Here is an 18,564-nt window from a genome sequence, read left to right on the forward strand (position 1 = left end):
TGATGGAAAAGGATAGACCCAGATCTAATAGTTGAAGTTCGAAATTGAAGAAAGGCCAATTTTGATGGTATTAGGCAAGAACTTTCAAAAGCTGATTGGGGGCAGATGTTCTCAGGTAAAGGGACGGCTGGAAAATGGGAAGCCTTCAGAAATGAGATAACAAGAATCCAGAGAAAGTATATTCTTTTCAGGGTGAAAGGAAAGGCTGGTAAGTATAGGGAATGTTGGATGACGAAAGAAATTGAGGGTTTGGTTAAGAAAAAGAAGGAAGCATGTGTCAGGTATAGACAGGATAGATTGAGTGAATCCTAAGAAGAGTACAAAGACAGTAGGAATATACTTAAGAGGGAAATCAGGAGGGCAAAACGGGGACATGAGATAGATTAGCAAACAGAATTAAGGAGAATCCAAAGGGTTTTTACAAATATATTAAGGACAAAAGGGTAACTTGGGAGAGAATAGGGCCCCTCAATATCAGCAAGGTGGCCTTTGTGTGGAGCCACAGAAAGCGGGGGAGATACTAAACGAGTATTTTGCATCAGTATTTTACTGTGGAAAAGGATATGGAAGATATAGAGTGTAGGGAAATAGATGGTGACATCTTGCACAGAGGAGGAAGTGCTGAATGTCTTGAAACTGGTAAAGGTGGATAAATCCTCAGGACCTGATCAGGTGTACCCTAGAACTCTGTGGGAAGCTAGAGAAGTGATTGCTGGGCCTCTTGCTGAGATATTTGTATCATCGATAGTCACAGGTGAGGTGCCGGAAGACTGGAGGTTGGCTAACGTGGTGCCACTGTTTAAGGAGGGCAGTAAGGACAAGTCAGGGAACCACAGACCAGTGAGCCTGATGTTGATGGTGGGAAAATTGTTGGAGGGAATCATGAGGGACAGGACAAACATGTATTTGGAAAGGCAAGGACTGATTAGGGATAGTCAACATGGCTTTGTGTGTGGGAAATCATGTCTCACAAACTTGATTGAGTTTTTTGAAGTAACAAAGAATATTAATGTGGTCAGAATGGTAGATGTGATCTTTGGACTTCAGTAAGGCATTCAACAAGGTTCCCCATGGGAGACTGATTAGCAAGGTTACATCTCACAGATAACAGGGAGAACTAGCCATTTGGATACAGAACTGGCTCAAAGGTAGAAGACAGAGGGTAGTGGTGGAGGGTTGTTTTTCAGACTGGAGGCCTGTGACCAGTGGAGTGCCACAAGGATCGGTGCTGGGTCCACTACTTTTCCGCATTTATATAAATGATTTGGATGTGAGCATAAGAGGTACAGTTAGTAAGTTTGCAGATGACACCAGAATTGGAGATGTAGTGGACAGCGAAGAGGGTTACCTCAAATTAAAACAGGATCTGGACCAGATGGGCCAATGGGTTGAGACGTGGCAGATGGAGTTTAATTCAGATAAATGCGAGGTGCTGCATTTTGGCAAAGCAAATCTTAGCAGGACTTATATACTTAATGATAAGGTCCTAGGCAGTATTGCTGAACAAAGAGACCTTGGAGTGCAGGTTCATAGTTCCTTGAAAGTGGAGTCGCAGGTAGATAGGATCGTGAAGGCGGCGTTTGGTATGTTTTCCTTTATTGGTCAGAGTATTGAGTACAGGAGTTGGAAGGTCAAGTTGCAGCTGTACAGGGTATGCCACTGTTGGACTATTGCTTGCAATTCTGGTCTCCTTCCTATCAGAAAGATGTTGTGAAACTTGAAAGGGTTCAGAAAAGATTTACAAGGATGTTGCCAGGGTTGGATGATTTGAGCTATAGGGAGAGGCTGAACAGCCTGGCGCTGTTTTCCCTGGAGCGTCAGAGGCTGAGGGACAACCTTACAGAGGTTTACAAAATGAGGGGTATGCTTAGGATAAATAAGCAAAGTCTTTTCCCTGGGGTGGGGCATAGGTTTCGGGTGAGAGGGGAAAGATATAAAAGAGACCTAAGGAGCAACTTTTTCACACAGAGGGTGGTACGTGTATGGAATGAGCTGCCAGAGGAAGTGGTGGAGGCTGGTACAATTGCAACATTTAAAAGGCATCTGGATGGGTATATGAATAGGAAGGGTTTGGAGGAGTATGGACCAGGTGCTGGTAGGTGGGACTAGATTGGGTTGGGATATCTGGTCGGCATGGACGGGTTGGACCGAGGGGTCTGTTTCCATGCTGTACATCTCTATGACTCTGAGTTCTGGTATTAGACGTTCTACTGCAGTAGTACGTTTAAGGTATGTGTCTTAAAACGTGTGTTCTGCAAACACATAGCTTTCTGCTTTACCAGACAGATCCCTCCCTCTTGTGGAAAGATGATACTACCACAGGAGTAATGTACTCTTGGGGCCCATGACATCTTCTGTGAATCCAAATACATTAATTGGCAAGAGGACTCAGACAATATTACCCAGTAGGATGCCATTAATTGCTAATGTAAAATGACTATTGCAGCCTTATTTTCTTCTCATTCTTCACATTATACTTAGTTTTGTCAAACCCATGCTTGGTATCATCCAATTTACAGATGATCATAACACCATGGAATCCTTACAGTATGGAAGCAGGACATTCAGCCCACTGAGTCCAAACTGACCCTCCAAAGAGCATCCCAACCTTAACCCTATAACCCTGTATTTCCCATGACTAATCCACCCAGCCTGCAGATCCCTCCTCTCTATGGACTATTTGGCATGGCCAATCCGCCGAAAGATAGCTTGCCTGGTTTCTGGGCTCAAATGGTCAAAGAACACATCGCTTCTCACTGTAACTGAAAGGTGTCCTTTGGCTATACTCACTTCTCACGTGATTATCAGCACAGTACATCATATCAGCAGCATGGATGAACTGATAGCCTGTGCCTCGCATGCACAGCTCTGCTTCTGTGTAACCCAGCACAAACTTGCCCCTGTAAACAGAGGAACAACAGCAATCCATAAGTGAACAATACCAGATAGTGAGAACACCACACCTTGGACCATCTCGAAGGTGAGTGAGGTCCAAATTCAGCGCCTCCCCCACACTCCATCACCCCAACTCCAGCCAAGAGCTGGATTAAATGACCTGCCCTCTCTAGCAACAGGGTGTTCAAATCTGCAGTCTGTACTCCATTCGGGTGTTGTGTGAACCCAAATAGTTCCCTGGGATTTGTAGGACAAAGCAGGATTAACACTCCCTTGTCCTGAAAGAGCAACCGTTTCTGGCTGCGCTCTTGTTTAGCTATCAGTTGAGAGAGCTCCTGACACTCTCTGTGAAGGCTCATGTGGTGGGCTACAGTGCACCACACCGCACCACTATGGGTCAACGCGTATCGGAGAGGAGAGAAACCAAGAAGGACTTTCTGATCGACTGACGCCAAGTAAAAAAAACGGATTAACTCATGGGATTAATTCATAGTATGTGGGCATTGTTGGCTAGGTCAGCATTTATGGCCCATCCCTAATAGCCCTCGAGAAGGTAGCTGTGAGAGCTCTTCTTGAATATAATGGTGGGTCTCATTGTTTCAATTCATCTTCCTGCCTTCTTTGAACTCAGGGATAATACGCTTCTACTCTGATTTAATGGTCTCCAGGTTGGCTGGCAGACCAACATACCATCGCAGACGTAGGACAGCTAGCTCTTGAAGGGTTGGGTCAAAGAATTGATTGGATACACTCCTTCAGATGCTCCCATCATCTACCTATCACATTCCCAGCTACCTTCCCCACCGCCCTCCCATTTCTCTCTCAGGCCCCCTTGGGCCAACAAGCCTCATTCCTGATGAAGGGCTTATGCCCGAGGCGTCGATTCTCCTGCTCCTCAGATGCTGCCTAACCTGCTGTGCTTTTCCAGCACGTGCCCTTCGACCCCCTCAGATACCTTGACTATTTCAGAGAGCGGTTAAGGGTCAACCACATGACTGAGGGTTCAAGAGCGGCACATTGGTCAGACTGGCTAAGGATATTAGTGACTGTCCAGTCGATTGATGGTCACCATCACCGACTGCTTTCCCCAATTCCCCACCAGCACCTCAGTTTGTTTGACACACACTCAATTACTGTTCACATCTACAGTCCCACCCATACCGCCACACCCCACACAACGTACTTGGTGTCACATGCCATCGGCGTGAAGTCCAACTTGTGCTTAGTCTGGAAGATGAGGGTCTTGGCGCGCACCTCCAGGATGGACGGAGGCTGGAGAGGTGTTGCCACGGCGAACAGAGCCAACTGAGGGGGGATGGGAGTACCGTCCTCCGCTTTCTTATTCTGCCCATGTAGGAACTTCAGCCGGCCCTGAAAGTTCAGCGTCTGCGACAAAATACAGAATCAATGAATGAAAACGCAACCAGGCGACACAATGTACTGGTTCCAGCCCAGGGCCACAATCTCCTGTGCTCAAAACCCAGGAGAGTGGCTTATCCAACAGACCAGTCCACCTGAAGGCAGCATGCCAACATAGAGGCCTGATTTTACACTGTATCATATAGCATTTCATCATTTCCACTACATACTCTCACACAACCAAATGGTCACTGCTTGACCTCATTTATCCCCCCTGTTAGCTTGGTCATCTGATCTAATGTCTCCTAGTGCGGCTTAGCGTCACACTCTGTTTTACACCACTCCTGTGAACACCTTGGAGTGTTTCGTTAACAGTAAAGGCGCCATATAAGTTGTTGTGGTCCAGATGCAAAGTCCAAGGTGGACTGACCTGAAATCCAATCTCCGTCCAGATGGGTTGAGTAACAGGAGCAGCAACACCCATCACATGGCCCTGTCAGTACAGGAATGTGGAGGAGAGCAACACGACATCCTAACTATCAAACCCAGATGGGATGCCAATCATAGACTCTCCGGGTCCCCAGAGTTTAGCATTCAACAAACTCACTGAGCAAGCCTCCCGACAGGTAGTGCTCTTTGCACAAAGGGTCAACTCGGTTCTAAACGTAACGTATGGGGACAGGAATGGAGCCAAGACTGTATTCTTTACCAGAAAGCCAGAAGAGTTGTCCAACAGGCAACGGAAGCGACAGATAAAGTTTCTCTCCATGAAAGAGGAATTCTCAGGTGGCAAATCAAAAGTCATGACCCTGGAGCAAAGGCTGTGGTTCTCTGGAATACCTAGGTAGTCAAACAAAAAGAGGAGCTTTTAGAAAGTAAAACACAAAGATGGATGATCAGAATTTAAAAAAAAAAGAATGAATTGGGAAATTGTTACAGCACATTCACACAGACATGCCCGTAGCGGCCCTCCAAAATCAGCAATGAACCTAATGCACTATACAGTCCAATCCCAATTCTTTGGTTGGCACGGTGACTCAGTGGTTAGCACTGCTGCCTTACAGCGCCAGGGACCCGGGTTCAATTCCAGCCTTGGACGACTGTCTGAGTGGAGTTTGCACTTTGTCACAGTGCCTGCTGGGTTTCCTCTGGGTTTTCCGGTTTCCTCCCACAGTCTAAATATGGGCAGGTCAGTTGAGTTGGCCATGCGAAATTGCCCAGAGTGTTAGGTGCATTAGTAAGGGGTAAATATCGGATCGGGGAATAGGCCTGGATGGGTCACGCTTTGGAGGGTCGGTGTGGACATGTTGAACTGAAGGGCCTGTTTCCAGGGAATCTAATCTAACCTGAGGCTGTAAAACTGCACGGTCAATCGGCCGCGATTTACAGGAGGCTTTCTTACAAAACAAAAACCTTTGAATGTTCCAAGCTGAGCGTCCAGTGATGTCCTTTAAAGACACCGCTGCAAACCCTTCCCGCACAAATTAATCCAAAGCCTCCTGAGCTGTGTTGAACATGAAGCAGAGCTGAAAAATGTGTCGCTGGAAAAGCGCAGCAGGTCAGGCAGCATCAAAGGAGTAGGAGAATTGACATTTCGGGCATGAACCCTTCTTTCGGGCATATGCCCGAAACGTCGATTCTCCTGCTCCTTTGATGCTGCCTGACCTGCTGCGCTTTTCCAGCAACACATTTTTCAGCTCTGATCTCCAGCATCTGCAGTCCTCACTTTCTCCTAGTCGAACATGAAGCACTCTTGGTACAACTTGCACATTTTTCTTTGTGGGAATGGCTGTTCTTCTGAGAACGTGTGGCGGAGGCAAGGTCCACTGTGGCTTTCCAAAGGGAACCGATAAGCAGCCGGAAGCAAAGTAAATTGGCAGGACTGCACGGGGGGGGGGGGGGGGGGGGGGAGAGATCGGGACAAGTTGTCCTTTTCGAGGGCCAGCACGGATATGACGGGCTGAGTTTACCACTTCGGTGCTGTAACCATTCTGTAAAACAGATTCCCCACAGTGTGGAAACAGGCCCTTCGGCCCAACAAGTCCACACCGACCCTGCAAAAGAGTAACCCACCCAGACCCATTTCCCTCGGTCTAATGCACCTAACACTATGGGCAATTTAGCACATCTAATTCACCTGACCTGCACATCTTTGGACTGTGGGAGGAAACCCACGCAGACACGGGGAGAATGTGCAAACTCCATACAGCCAGTCGCCCAAGGCTGGAAACGAACCTGGGACCCTGGTGCTGTGAGGCAGCAGTGCTAACCACTGAGCCACCGTGCTACCCCATCCATCAAGCGTATTTTCTTTACATTTCCCAGCGTCTTTGACTTGACTCAAAGGAATATCTGCGGCTAACTGTAGGGCTTTGATATCAATCGGCGAATTGCTCGATAACTCACCATCTGCTCGGGGGTCGGATTCCTGACAGGCAGGTGGATTCAGGGCCCAGTGTAACTGCTGTCGGAACATTGCTCGGTCATCCGTGTGGATCAACTCAAAGACACTCTGGTGTACCACATCCGACTGCAAAAGAACAGAAGAGTCAATCAACTGGGCAGACAGCACCCAACCGAGAATAAAGGCCCCCTGCCAAAACCAAAATAACATAAATTCTGAGCGTGCCTGCGAGCAAACGATCAAAGCCAGGATAGAAATACAAAGGGAAACTGGAAAAACTGGAAATCCAAACGTTAAGACAACAGCCGCTGGAACTATACAGTGGGTTCGTCAGAAAGTGGGGGGGGGGGGGGCAGGGAGATTCGAGGCATGTTGTACATATAAGAAAGGAAAGATAAACAAAAGAAAAAAGATTAATCCCACCCCCCCCCCTCGCCAAAACCAATGATTTACTTTTACATAGTTTATGCACACCAAACTCACACAAGGTGCTGACAACCAGGCCATCCGTGTTTTACTGATGCTGTCGATTTGGGAGAGTAATGTCAGCCGTGATACTGGGGAGTAATTGCGCACCCCCCCCCCCCCCAACATCGAAATAGTACCTTGCAATCTTTCCACCTGAAAGGTCTGTTCACTTATTGAAGTAATGTTGTGTGTGAAATGAGAAGGGGGAGTGGGGGGGAATGTGCACTGGAAAAAGGGGGAGTGTGAGCCTATAAAGGGGAAGGAAGGGGGGGGGGGCGAGAAAGGAGGTGGGGGCAGGGAAGGGGGGGTGAGAAAGGGGGAGAGGGTGGGGAAGGGGTGGCGACAAAGGGAGTGGGGGTGGGGAAAGGAGGGCGACAAATGGAGTGAGGGTGGGGAAGTAGGGGGGAGAAAGGGGGAGGGGGTGGGGAAGGGGGTGCAAGTAGGGGTGGGTGTGAGGAAGGGCGAGAAAGGGGTGGGGGAGGACGGCAAGGAAGGTGGGGTGGGGGAAGAAGTGGAAGAGAAACAGGGCTAGAAAGCCGGGCGGGGGGGGGGTTAAGGAGAGTGTGAAAAGGGGGCAAAGGAGAGCGAAAAGGGAAGATAAAGATTGTGAGAGAAAAAGAGAGAGGGCAAGGACAGAGAAGGTGGGGAGAGCAGAGTAAAAAAACATCGAAAAACTAAAAACAAGAAAAAGGGGTACAGTTAGGCAAAATTGAAGTGAAGGTGCAAGGTTGAGACAACTTTCAACATTGTATTCCCTTCCTACTCTGTCCCACATGGAGTGTCCTCTACACCTCTCTGCATGAGGTGAGTCTCTTTGGGACTCAGTGTGAGTGCTTGTCCCTCACGTGGAACCCTGGTTATGCTGAGGAGTTATGTTGAGGGAATTCTGGGTGGGAACACGAAGCGCAGACTCCAATCCTGACTGATCCTGCATCCACTAAATCGAGCAGAGGGGACTGGATTAGGATCTGTCAGGTACCTGCAATGTTATTCCAGAACCACGTCTTCTTGCATGACTACCTCCTCACTACCAAGTGACCACCAGACCAAACAGCATGGCTTAATAATGCACCATGATTTTTTTAAAAAATCCCTTTTCATGGGCACTCTGTGACACACCACCAGTCAGTGCCTGCCGAGTTGAAAATGCCCAATCTATCCCATTCTGGTGTGGTCGGATGGGTGCTAAGTGAGACTGAGAGCATTCACTAGCACAAGGGCAGTAGATCGAGGGGTGAGGGAATGGAGTGTGGGATGCAGCAGTCAAAGTTGCCTCTCACATGGAGATGGAGCCAAGGCACTTTCAGAGAACTCCAAGGCAGGCCGAACAGGGAAGCCAAGAACACTCTGAACTCTCACTCCACAGTTTCGCAATTAGTCTGACGAAGCTGGACGTAACCCAGTGAGAGAAAAGCTTTAAGACCAAATCAAAAGGTCAAGCAACACACTGTGACGCTCCATTGGCAGAGGCCTTCAGGCATGTTATTGAAGCAGCAGTTTCTGATTTACATTTATCGAAGTGCACTCAAAGCTCTTCATACCTTGGTGACTCTTTAATGATGTAAATGTCCCTGGGAAATGATCCAAGTGGCTTTTCTGCAAAGGTAACACAGAACTCTGCACCATTCAAGGAGAGCTGAACTCCAAGCATACATCTTTATGCATTGATTTTTTTTTAAAAAGGGTAGCTATCAGTTTCCTCTAGCCCCATTCAGATGTCATCATTCCTGCTTAGCGTGCTGCTAGTTATGATATTGGAATACCCTCAGCAAGGCTGCAGAGGTTGATTCTGAGGATGGGAATGGCGGTTTTCAAATTATCTCCTTCCTTCAAGTGTCTCTTTCCAGCTGACATCACATCAACAGGAGGGCTGCCTCCAAGTTGCAGAAAACATCACTCCCGATGGAGCACTGTATCCACTCCCCCAGACACCCATCCACCAGACAGAGCTCTGCACCCACCCCTCAGGCAGTCAGAGCTCCATATTCACCTCCCCCTCCCAGTATGGAACTGAACTCCCAAATACAATGGCTGAGACATGACAACACAAAAAAACAAGTTGGCCTGTAGAGATCACTTGGAGGTCATGCCTCTGACAACCCACGTTTTTTTCATCGGCGCCTCGGTGCACTGAAAGAAAAGTTGATGCCCAGTTGCCAAAACCACAAAGCTTCCTAAATATAAACTCTGCAGAATGGGAAACAGCAAACCCTGTGCTTGCATCACACTGAAGATAAACAAGGACACAGGCTGTGTTCCCCTCTAATGGCCCTCTGAAATTCAACCTCTCGACTCAAAGACCTCTCCTTTACAAACTCTGCATCACAAAACAAATAAGCTCACAACTCCCAGCATTGCAAACACTAAACAATTAGTTGCAGTTTATTTAATGTCAAAATTCAAACATTTTTGTGCACAATTTATGGCAACAGTTTTCAGTTTCTCCTCTATTATTTAAAGGTACAATTTCTTTCCTAGAAACTTCGGAATCTTACACTTTTCAAATATTTGTTATATTACTCCAGCCAGACATAGCACATGTTAGATATGGAGTAGAGCTCCCTGTTTAACACCACTCTTCCAGTCAGATCCATTTGGTTTACCACAGGTTTTAAAGTGTATCTAACACCCTCCAAACATCAAACAGAGCTTCTTCCAATTAGAAGGTAAGTCATAATCAGTACAGCTCCTTCTGTGTTCTCCTTCCTATATTTGGCTTCCTGCAGTCTCTTCAATTGGATGCTAACTTGTGCTGAATTATGGATTGTTCAGTCCTATAGACTTGGTAATGGGAATTAGTATAGATTGCCCTTTAAGTCAAAAGTCTTTCATTCCATCAATCTATGCCCAGATTTGGTCACTGCAGTCATGGGGCCAGGGTCCCTCAAGTTTACTGACACTTAAATGACCATACCATCCTCTTCAAGGGCTCTCCTCCATAGTCCATTAAGGTCTACATAGCTTCCTCCTCTCTACCCAATTGTAGCCATGGTATCACTGGCAATGACTTCTCTTCCAGGACCGTGACCTCCAACAGCTCCCAGAAATTGGTTTTGTCTCTCTCTCTCTCTCTCTCTCTCTCTCTCTCTCTCTCTCAGTGCAGGTTGAGTTCGGTCACACAGTGGTCACTGCCTCCACTCGGGGTCCCTTCACCTTAAGCTCCCGAATCAAGTCTGCCTCGTTACACATCGCCAAATACAGATTGATCTGTTCCCTAGTGGGCCCTACCAAAAGCTGCTCCAAAAAAAAAAAACATTTTACAGAAACACCACAAATTCTATTTCTCGAGATCCACTGCCAATCTGATTTTCCCAGTCTACCTGCATATTGAAGTCCCCAGAGATTATCGTAATAGTGCCTTAAATACATGCCTTTCCAATTTCCTAGTTTATTTTCTTCCCCATATGCTGACTACTGCTAGAAGGCCTGAACACAACTCCCATCAGGGCCTTTTTTCCTTTACAGTTCCTCCACCCTACCCAGACAGATTCTACACCTTCCAACTCTATTATTTCTTTTTACTGATTTCATTTCATTTCTTATTAACAAAGAAACCATGCTCCCTTGCCTGTCCTTTCAAAAGGAGTTCCATTCTTGGATCTTTAGTACCCAGCCTTGATCCCCTTGCAGTCATGTCTCTGTGACACCCACAGCACCATACCTGCCAACTTCCCACATTTCATGCACAAGTTCCCCAAGATCCCTTTGTGTTCCAGCTTTCTGCAGTTTCTCTCCAGTTAGATAATATTTTGTTCATTTGCTGTCTTTTCCAAAATGAACAACTTCCACATTTTCCCATTTGCCAACTTTTTGCCTGTTTACTTCATCTATCAATCTATCTCTGTAAGCTCATGGTATCTCTCTCACAACTTGCCTGTCCATTTACTTTTGTGTTGTCTGCAAGTTTGGCTATCGAACATTCACTTCCTTCCTCCAAGTCATTTAATTTATAAACAGTTGAGGTCCCAGCACTGATCCCTGGGGGACCCCAATGGTCACAGGTCACCAACTTGAAAAACAACCCATTATTCAGACTCACTGCTTCCTGCCCATTAGCCAATTCTCTATCCATGCCAAGGTACCTCACAATGAAAATTACCTCCACCACCTTGGTCTCTTACGTTAGGACAACTTTTTGTGAGGTACCTTTTTGAATGTCTTCTGGAAGTCCAAATACAACACATCTACTGGTTCCTCTTTATCCACTCTAGGTGAGACTTCCTCAAAAAAACTCTAATATTTGTTTGACATGATTTCCCTTTCACAAAAGCCATGCTGACTGTGTTTGATTAGATTATGATTTTCCAAATGTTCTGTGATTACTTTCTTAATTCTAATACAATTCTAACAATGGATGTTAGACCAATTGGCCAATAGTTAGCTGTTTTTATTTTGTCTCCCTCCCTATTCTTTAGTATTAACAGGATGTTCACTATAAAGACTGAAGCAAAATGCCTGTTTAGCTCTTCTGTTATTTCCTTGTCCCCTAAAACTGTGTCCCCAAAGAAGAATCCCCAAATTCCTCAATTATTTCCATACCCAAAAATTTGTCTTCAATATACTCAACGACTGGCCATCCACAGCTCCCCAGTGTAGAGAATTACAAACACCCTCAACCTTTTAAAATGAAAAAACTCCTCCACACCTTAGTCCAAAATGGCCACCCCTTTACCCTGACACTGTGACTCTGTGTTTTTCTATATGTTCTGACTCGGGGAAATGCACTTTCAAGGCCTTTAAGAATTTTACAAGTTTCAACTAGATCATCATTAATTCTTCCAAACTCCAAAGATTTATAAAGAATATCTGTCCCCTATTTTAGGGATTTAGACATAGATTACAAATCTTTCACAGCAAGCCTGTTGTTTAGATCGAAGCTCATAAAGGACATTTCTTTTGATATGCCAGTTTTAGATGAGCTTTTAATATTTTTCATTTAAAACATCTCATTTCAAAGACTGACCTAAATGTTGAAAATTCTGTTCACCGGCTAGATAACAGCAACTTACATTTATATAGCACTTTCAGTACAGTAATACATCTCAAAGCATTTCAAAGTGTATTATCAAACAGAATTTCATACTGAGCCACATCAGGAGATATTAGGTCAGATAATCAAAAACTAAGTCAAAAGAAAGTGAGTTGTAAGAATTGTCTGAAGAGGAGGAAAGAGAGGCAGAAAGGTGAAGTGATGGAAATCTAGAGCTTACAGCCCAGGCAGATAAAGGGACAGTCATTGATGGTGGAGGGTTGTGGTACAAGAGCACGGATTAGTAAAGCATTTCTAAAACTAAAATCGACAAGAAAGATATTAAGAACAAAAATACACTAAAGGAAAATCAACATCTGAAAAACAGCTCATATTGTCAGACAGTCTCTTCATCTAGTTTTGATGAAGAATGAGGGTGTTTTCATGATGCCCTGTCCAACTGGCTGATTTGAGCATTTATAACCAGAGACAATGATAGTCAGTCAATCTGTTAATCCCATTGGCCTGCCCAGCCCCACAAACAGTATGATCTTTACCACAGCTGTTTCGGTTGCACAATGTTTTCAACGTAAGATCTCAGACTCACCTGGTGAAAGCCAAGATAGTCCTGGATGGTAGGAGACGCGTAGAAGACATATCCTTCAGCAGTGATGACCAGAATAAATCCATTCAGAGCCTTTCAAAATAGGGCAAAGGAATATAAGTTGCAGCGATAGACAACACTGAAAGCAACAACTTACTTCTGAAGCTCAGGAAACTATCAACTGCTAAGTTCAACTGATGTGGATCACAATGATCCAAACCTATAGTTAATTGCATTTATGACAATCCCAATTTGAATGCATGGAAAATATCTTTAGAACACACCAACTCAAGTTATTTTATTTGTAATAGAGAAGCGCTTTCCAAAAATTATTTTTGGGTGATTTTATTCAAATTTTCAACAATAAAACTATCAGTGTCTGGTACAGAACATCACTCTAATTTTGTCAGTCCACCAGCATTGGATATTGTTGCCTCAGGCCAGTGTCACTTGGTTAAATGTAAAGTAGAGCTGTGTAGATAATTGTTAATCAACATGTCCACATGCATTACAACACACCTCTGGAGCAGGTGGGACTTAAGCCCAGGCCCAGAGGAAAAGACACTTCCACTGTGCCACAAGAGTCCAGCTAAAGCAGTATGTGTTATCTCCCAGTACGTGTGTAACAGAGCTCACCTGAAGATGGGTTCCTCCCATACTGCAATATCATAACCACTACAGCCATACTTATGACCTCTCCAACAGAGATATTGAATGGCAGAGCAACTTTGATGGGCCGAATGGCCTTCTCCTGGTTTTAATGCTGCTATGACAGACCATCTTTTGGCAGCAATTTAATGCCAACCTGTGACCAGGCTTTTCCTAACCAGGACACCAACAGGAACAGTTTGAGACAGTGCAAATCATTTCAATTCAACCAATAACTAACAGCAGAGAAACAGAAGATCAAAAAAGGAAAAAAAAACTGCATGGTGGCTATCAACCATTCCAGATTCATAAGATGCCTTGTCAAATGGAAAATAATCTGTTTTGGTCTCTGCCTGATCTTTCATATCAGGGTTTAATTTTTAGTTTTGAAGATTAGTAACTGAATTTAATGCGACTCACAGTTGCCTCTGGTTCTCATCGATGCAAAAGCACCAGTGCTACATCCATTTATGGTCATACATGTGCATACCAAACCATGGGAATGGAATAAAGTGGGACATTGTAATAAGGATGCTATCCTATGGCAGCATTGTGTTCAGAATATGAAATTAAAGCAGCACTCTGATGTCCTTCCTTGTGCCAATGTTTTCTGACAGCTCTGCTGATCCACCATTACTGCCAAAAGGTGGCCCGTCTTAGCAGCATTAAAAAACAGGAGCAGGTCATTCGGCCCATCAAAGCTGATCTGCCATTCAATCTGATCTGATCTGATCTGATCATGGCTTTGACTCCACTTCCTTGCCCTCCCTATAACTGATGATTTCCCTGTCAATCAAAAAGAAAAATCAGCCTTCATTATTATTTATTTAGCAAATGCAAATGCCCAGAACTATGCAACAACGGCCTCATTTGCTGACTGTAAGGTGATTAGACTGCCTTTTAATCCCATCCCTCGGAAAGGGATACTCATTATTTGGGATGCTCCACAAATGCATAAGGCATTAGTACTGAGGGCCTGGCAGTGGAGGTAGGCCGCGCAGGAACCCTGGCTTGTCCCACATCTGTTTAGTGAGAAGCACTCTCAAGAGTGGCATTTCAAAGCATGCCATTGATCAGGCAGCCTTTGTCACTAGGAACATGTTGGTAACTTCTGCTGGTTCTCAATCCTTGATCCAAAGACTATCTGCTGGTGCTTCTTGGTCAGGAAGGGTGCATCAAATGGGATGCTGAAATTGGAGGTGACCAACAGGTAGATTCAACGTAGAGGGGAAGTGAGGTGCAACATTGGATGTATTCAATCCATTAGCGGCTTTTCATCAGTCTGATGGGTGCCAGAACGATATTTATGAGGATAGCAATCCAGGGGAGAGCGGCTGAGGGGAAGGTTCCAGTTATAATGCTTATTGTTGCATTCAACTGAGAGTCAACACAATGCCTGCCTTTGTTCAGTACCTTGCTGTGGACTATAACGGGACACATGCTGAGGTCTGGAGCCTTTTTTCCCCCCATTTAACCAGTGAACTTGGTTTGTATGTTATTTCTGGCTTTGACTTTGCTGCTGCTTTCTTCAGATATTCCTGGAAGGACAAAATCCGCTTCCAAGAAAGTTGGATCAGGATTACGATTTAGACCCCAGCCATAGCCCTGCAGCTGTACAGTTCATTTCTAGCATCAGCACTGTGCGAGGTGGAATACAGGATAAGAGGTATTCAATAACCCAGCTTCTATTGCTCCCTGTGGATGGGAACTCCAAAGACTGACTCGCATCTGAAAGAGAAATTCCTGCTCACCTCAATCCCCAGGGGGAAACCCCTTTTCTTTAACCTGTGCCCCTTATTTCCAGACTCCCCCGTGGGAGGAAATGTCCTCTCTATATCCAGCTTGTCAAACCCCCTCAGGATCTTATATTTTTCTGAGATATTCTCTCAGGTTAAGGTTCAGTGGGTTTCAGGCACAATATTCTCAACTTTTCTTGGTAAGCCCTCCAACCCAGGAAGCAACCTCATGGACCTTCTCTGCCTATCACCCATCCCCCACCGGATTGGCCACTGCCGCTAACGGCAGAGGAGTGCAATGGTTGGCATCTGTAATTAAAGTTAGAAATGGCAGCAAAATGCCAAATGTTAAATCACAGTGCCCAGCTGGTACCGATAACCTCAGCTGACATGTAAATGCCTCCACTTTCTGTGCATGGCAGCAAGACAGAATCTATGTTTTTTTGCCAACTTCTCTTTCTTCCCTGGCTAATTGCACAGAGTAATCCCGTCGCATGTTTCCCCCCCCCCCCCGAAATACTACATTCTATAAAGCACAATGCATTCCAGTAGCACCTCCCCCCTCACCCCACCCAGTATAATATCATTAGTGCCGATAAACATCCCCTCACAATTAATGACTGCTTTGTTCTAACACTGCTCCAATATGGGAAAAGGTTGCCAACAAATAATGTAAATACAGCCCCAAGTCACGCAAGGGAACCTTTTCCTTCCAAACAATGTGCTCTCAGCTCTCTAAAACAGTTTAAGTAAAGGGAGGCACCATTAAACTTTCAATCATTGCCAAGATAATTAGACCTTCTTGACCCAGTCTATTGTTGACCCATTAAAAAAAGCTCAGGTTCCACACTTTGCAGGATGCATTAAACATTAACGGTGCTCAATGTTGATAAGGATCCCACAAAAACCAGATACAGGGATCTCCCACCCTTGACAGCATTCTCTAATAGTGGAGTGTGCTAGTCCCTGAACGTGGTGGTTTGGGCAGTCACACTTGTTACAAGAGCCTGTGGCTAACTATTTGAATACAGAACATTTGACATTTTTTTCTTTTATTCATTTATTGGATGGGAGAGAGACTGGGAAGGCCAGAATTTATTACCCATGCCAAGTCTCCCTCGAGAAGCTGAGGGAATACTATAAAAGTGGTTTGCTGGGTCACTTCAGAGGGCAGTCAAGAGTTGACCACGTTATTGTGTAGTGCATGTTCACAGGCAGCAAGACGTGGACAACATCCAGGCTAAGGCTGATAAGTCCATGAGGTTGCTTCCTGGATTGGAGGGTTTGCCAAGAAAGGTTGAGCATATTGTGCCTGAAACCCACTGGACCTTAGAAATGTGACAAGTAACATTACAGCCACACAACTGACAGTCAACCTCCAACAACAAAGAATCTAACCATCTCCACTTGATGTTCAATGAACATTACCAGTGCTGAACGTCCCCTCTATTAACATCTTGGAGTCACTATTGATCAGAAACTCAACTGGTCTCACCATATAAAAACTTGGGGTGCAAGAACAGGTCAGAAGCTAGGAATTCTGTGGTGAATTAGCCCTTGTCTCCTCAATGTTGATCCACTATCTACAAGGCACAAGTCAGGTGTGATAGGATATTCTCCACTTGCCTGGATGGGTGACACCATCCAGGATAAAGCAGCCTTCTTGATTGGCACCACATCCAATACATTCTCTTCTCCATCATCACGTATCTATGAGACTCACTGCAGCAAAACACTAATGTTGTCTGTCAGCACCTTCCAAACCTACAACATCTATTACCTCGAAGGACAAGGGGAAGCAGATAAATGGGAACACCAACAACCTGCAAAGTCCTCTCCAAGCCATTGACCATCCTGACTTGTACAGGTCATTGGTTAGGCCACTGTTGGAATATTGCGTGCAATTCTGCTCTCTTTCCTATCGGAAAGATGTTATGAAACTTGAAAGGGTTCAGAAAAGATTTACAAGGATGTTGCCAGGGTTGGACGGTTTGAGCTACAGGGAGCGGTTGATTAGGCTGGGGCTGTTTTCCCTGGAGCGTCGGAGGCTGAGGGGTGACCTTATAGAGGCTTACAAAATTATGAGGGGCATGGATAGGATAAATAGACAAAGTCATTTCCCTGGGGTCAGGGAGTCCAGAACTAGAGGGCATAGGTTTAGAGTGAGGGGGGAAAGATATAAAAGAGACCAAAGGGGCAACGTTTTCCCACACAGAAGGCGGTACGTGTATGGAATGAGCTGCCAAAGGAAGTGGTGGAGGCTAGTACAATTGCAACATTTAAGAGGCATTTGGATGGGTATATGAATAGGAAGGGTTTGGAGGGATATGGGCCAGGTGCTGGTAGGTTGGACTAGATTGGGTTGGGATATCTGGCTGGCATGGACGAGTTGGACCAAAGGGTCTGTTTCCATGCTATACATCTCTAAGACTCAATGACTATATCACTGTCCCTTCACCTGTTACTTGGTCAACATCCCAGAAATCCTTTCCTAACCACGGTCTCCCTACAATCCAATGACTGCAGTGAGTTCAAGGGAGCAGCTCACTACCATCACCACCTTCCCCAGGTCATTCAGGGACAGGAAATAAATGCAACATCCATGTTCTTTAAACGAATAAATTAGAAAGAAAATGGTAACCATGGAGATTAACACAGCAATTTAAACATGAAGAATTTGACTACCTACAAAGAGGGGAAGTTGAAGTTCATTCAGGAAGAAATAAGCACCTGTTCCTAACACATTCAGGATACCAACCAAACAAAAACCCCAAAGATCTGCTGGAAATCAGAATCAAAATCAAAAGTTGCTGGAAAAGCTCAGCAGGTCTGGCAGCATGCGTGGAGAGAAATCGAGTTAACATTGTGTCCAATGACCCTTCTCCTTCACCATAACCCTGTCTCTGAAGGAGCATCACTGGACTCAAAATTTTAACTCTGCTTTCTCTCCACGCATGCTGCCAGACTTGCTGAGTTTCTCCAGCAACTTCTGCCTTTGATACATCCAGGATACTGCCTGCAGCCATCAGCACATGTACAAAAGACCTCTGTGTCACTGGGTTTGCTTTAATCTAGATTCTGATGCAAATTTATGCTGATACCCCAAATGAAACTGGATTAAGTCTGTTTTGATGACCCTTGTTTTATAGGTATAGGCATACATTTTGTGCTGCATTGCCATGACTGCTGTCCCATCCTAACTGAATGATACGTTTATTTCTCTGTTTGCATCTAATGATTCCCTAATGCGTCTTTTATCAGGGTAATGTCTAGTGGATAGGAGTTGACTCCATTCAGATTCGTACTTTAAACAGCTTTAATGGTCACCCCCGTTACAACAGTAAAGCCCCTGAGCAGGGCTGGTAAGATTTTTTTTGGCATGGGCATATGGTATGCCATCTAGTGGTGACGATGGCCACAAATACGGCTACTAAAGAATATTTCAAGTACGCAACAATATACAGTATTGAGCTGTCACAAT

The 18,564-nt window shown here is 45.2% G+C and overlaps 1 protein-coding gene across 2 annotated transcripts in view; it reads right to left on the minus strand.

The window, feature by feature from the left end:
- Positions 1–18,564, minus strand: part of ahr2 (aryl hydrocarbon receptor 2) — a 151,683-nt gene that overhangs the window by 13,341 nt on the left and 119,778 nt on the right. For both annotated transcript variants that reach the window (XM_043693101.2, XM_043693100.2), the window contains exons 4-8: positions 12,703–12,792; positions 6,661–6,784; positions 4,964–5,094; positions 4,079–4,281; positions 2,791–2,900 (exon numbers count right to left, since the gene is read on the minus strand). In XM_043693101.2, the coding sequence (XP_043549036.2) occupies positions 2,791–2,900; positions 4,079–4,281; positions 4,964–5,094; positions 6,661–6,784; positions 12,703–12,792 (658 nt within the window). The remainder of the gene's footprint in view (positions 1–2,790; positions 2,901–4,078; positions 4,282–4,963; positions 5,095–6,660; positions 6,785–12,702; positions 12,793–18,564) is intronic.

Source organism: Chiloscyllium plagiosum, unplaced genomic scaffold, assembly GCF_037043375.1.
Source record: "Chiloscyllium plagiosum isolate Xiang-an unplaced genomic scaffold, Cpla_swu_hap1 HiC_scaffold_7, whole genome shotgun sequence".
Lineage (NCBI taxonomy): Eukaryota > Metazoa > Chordata > Chondrichthyes > Orectolobiformes > Hemiscylliidae > Chiloscyllium > Chiloscyllium plagiosum.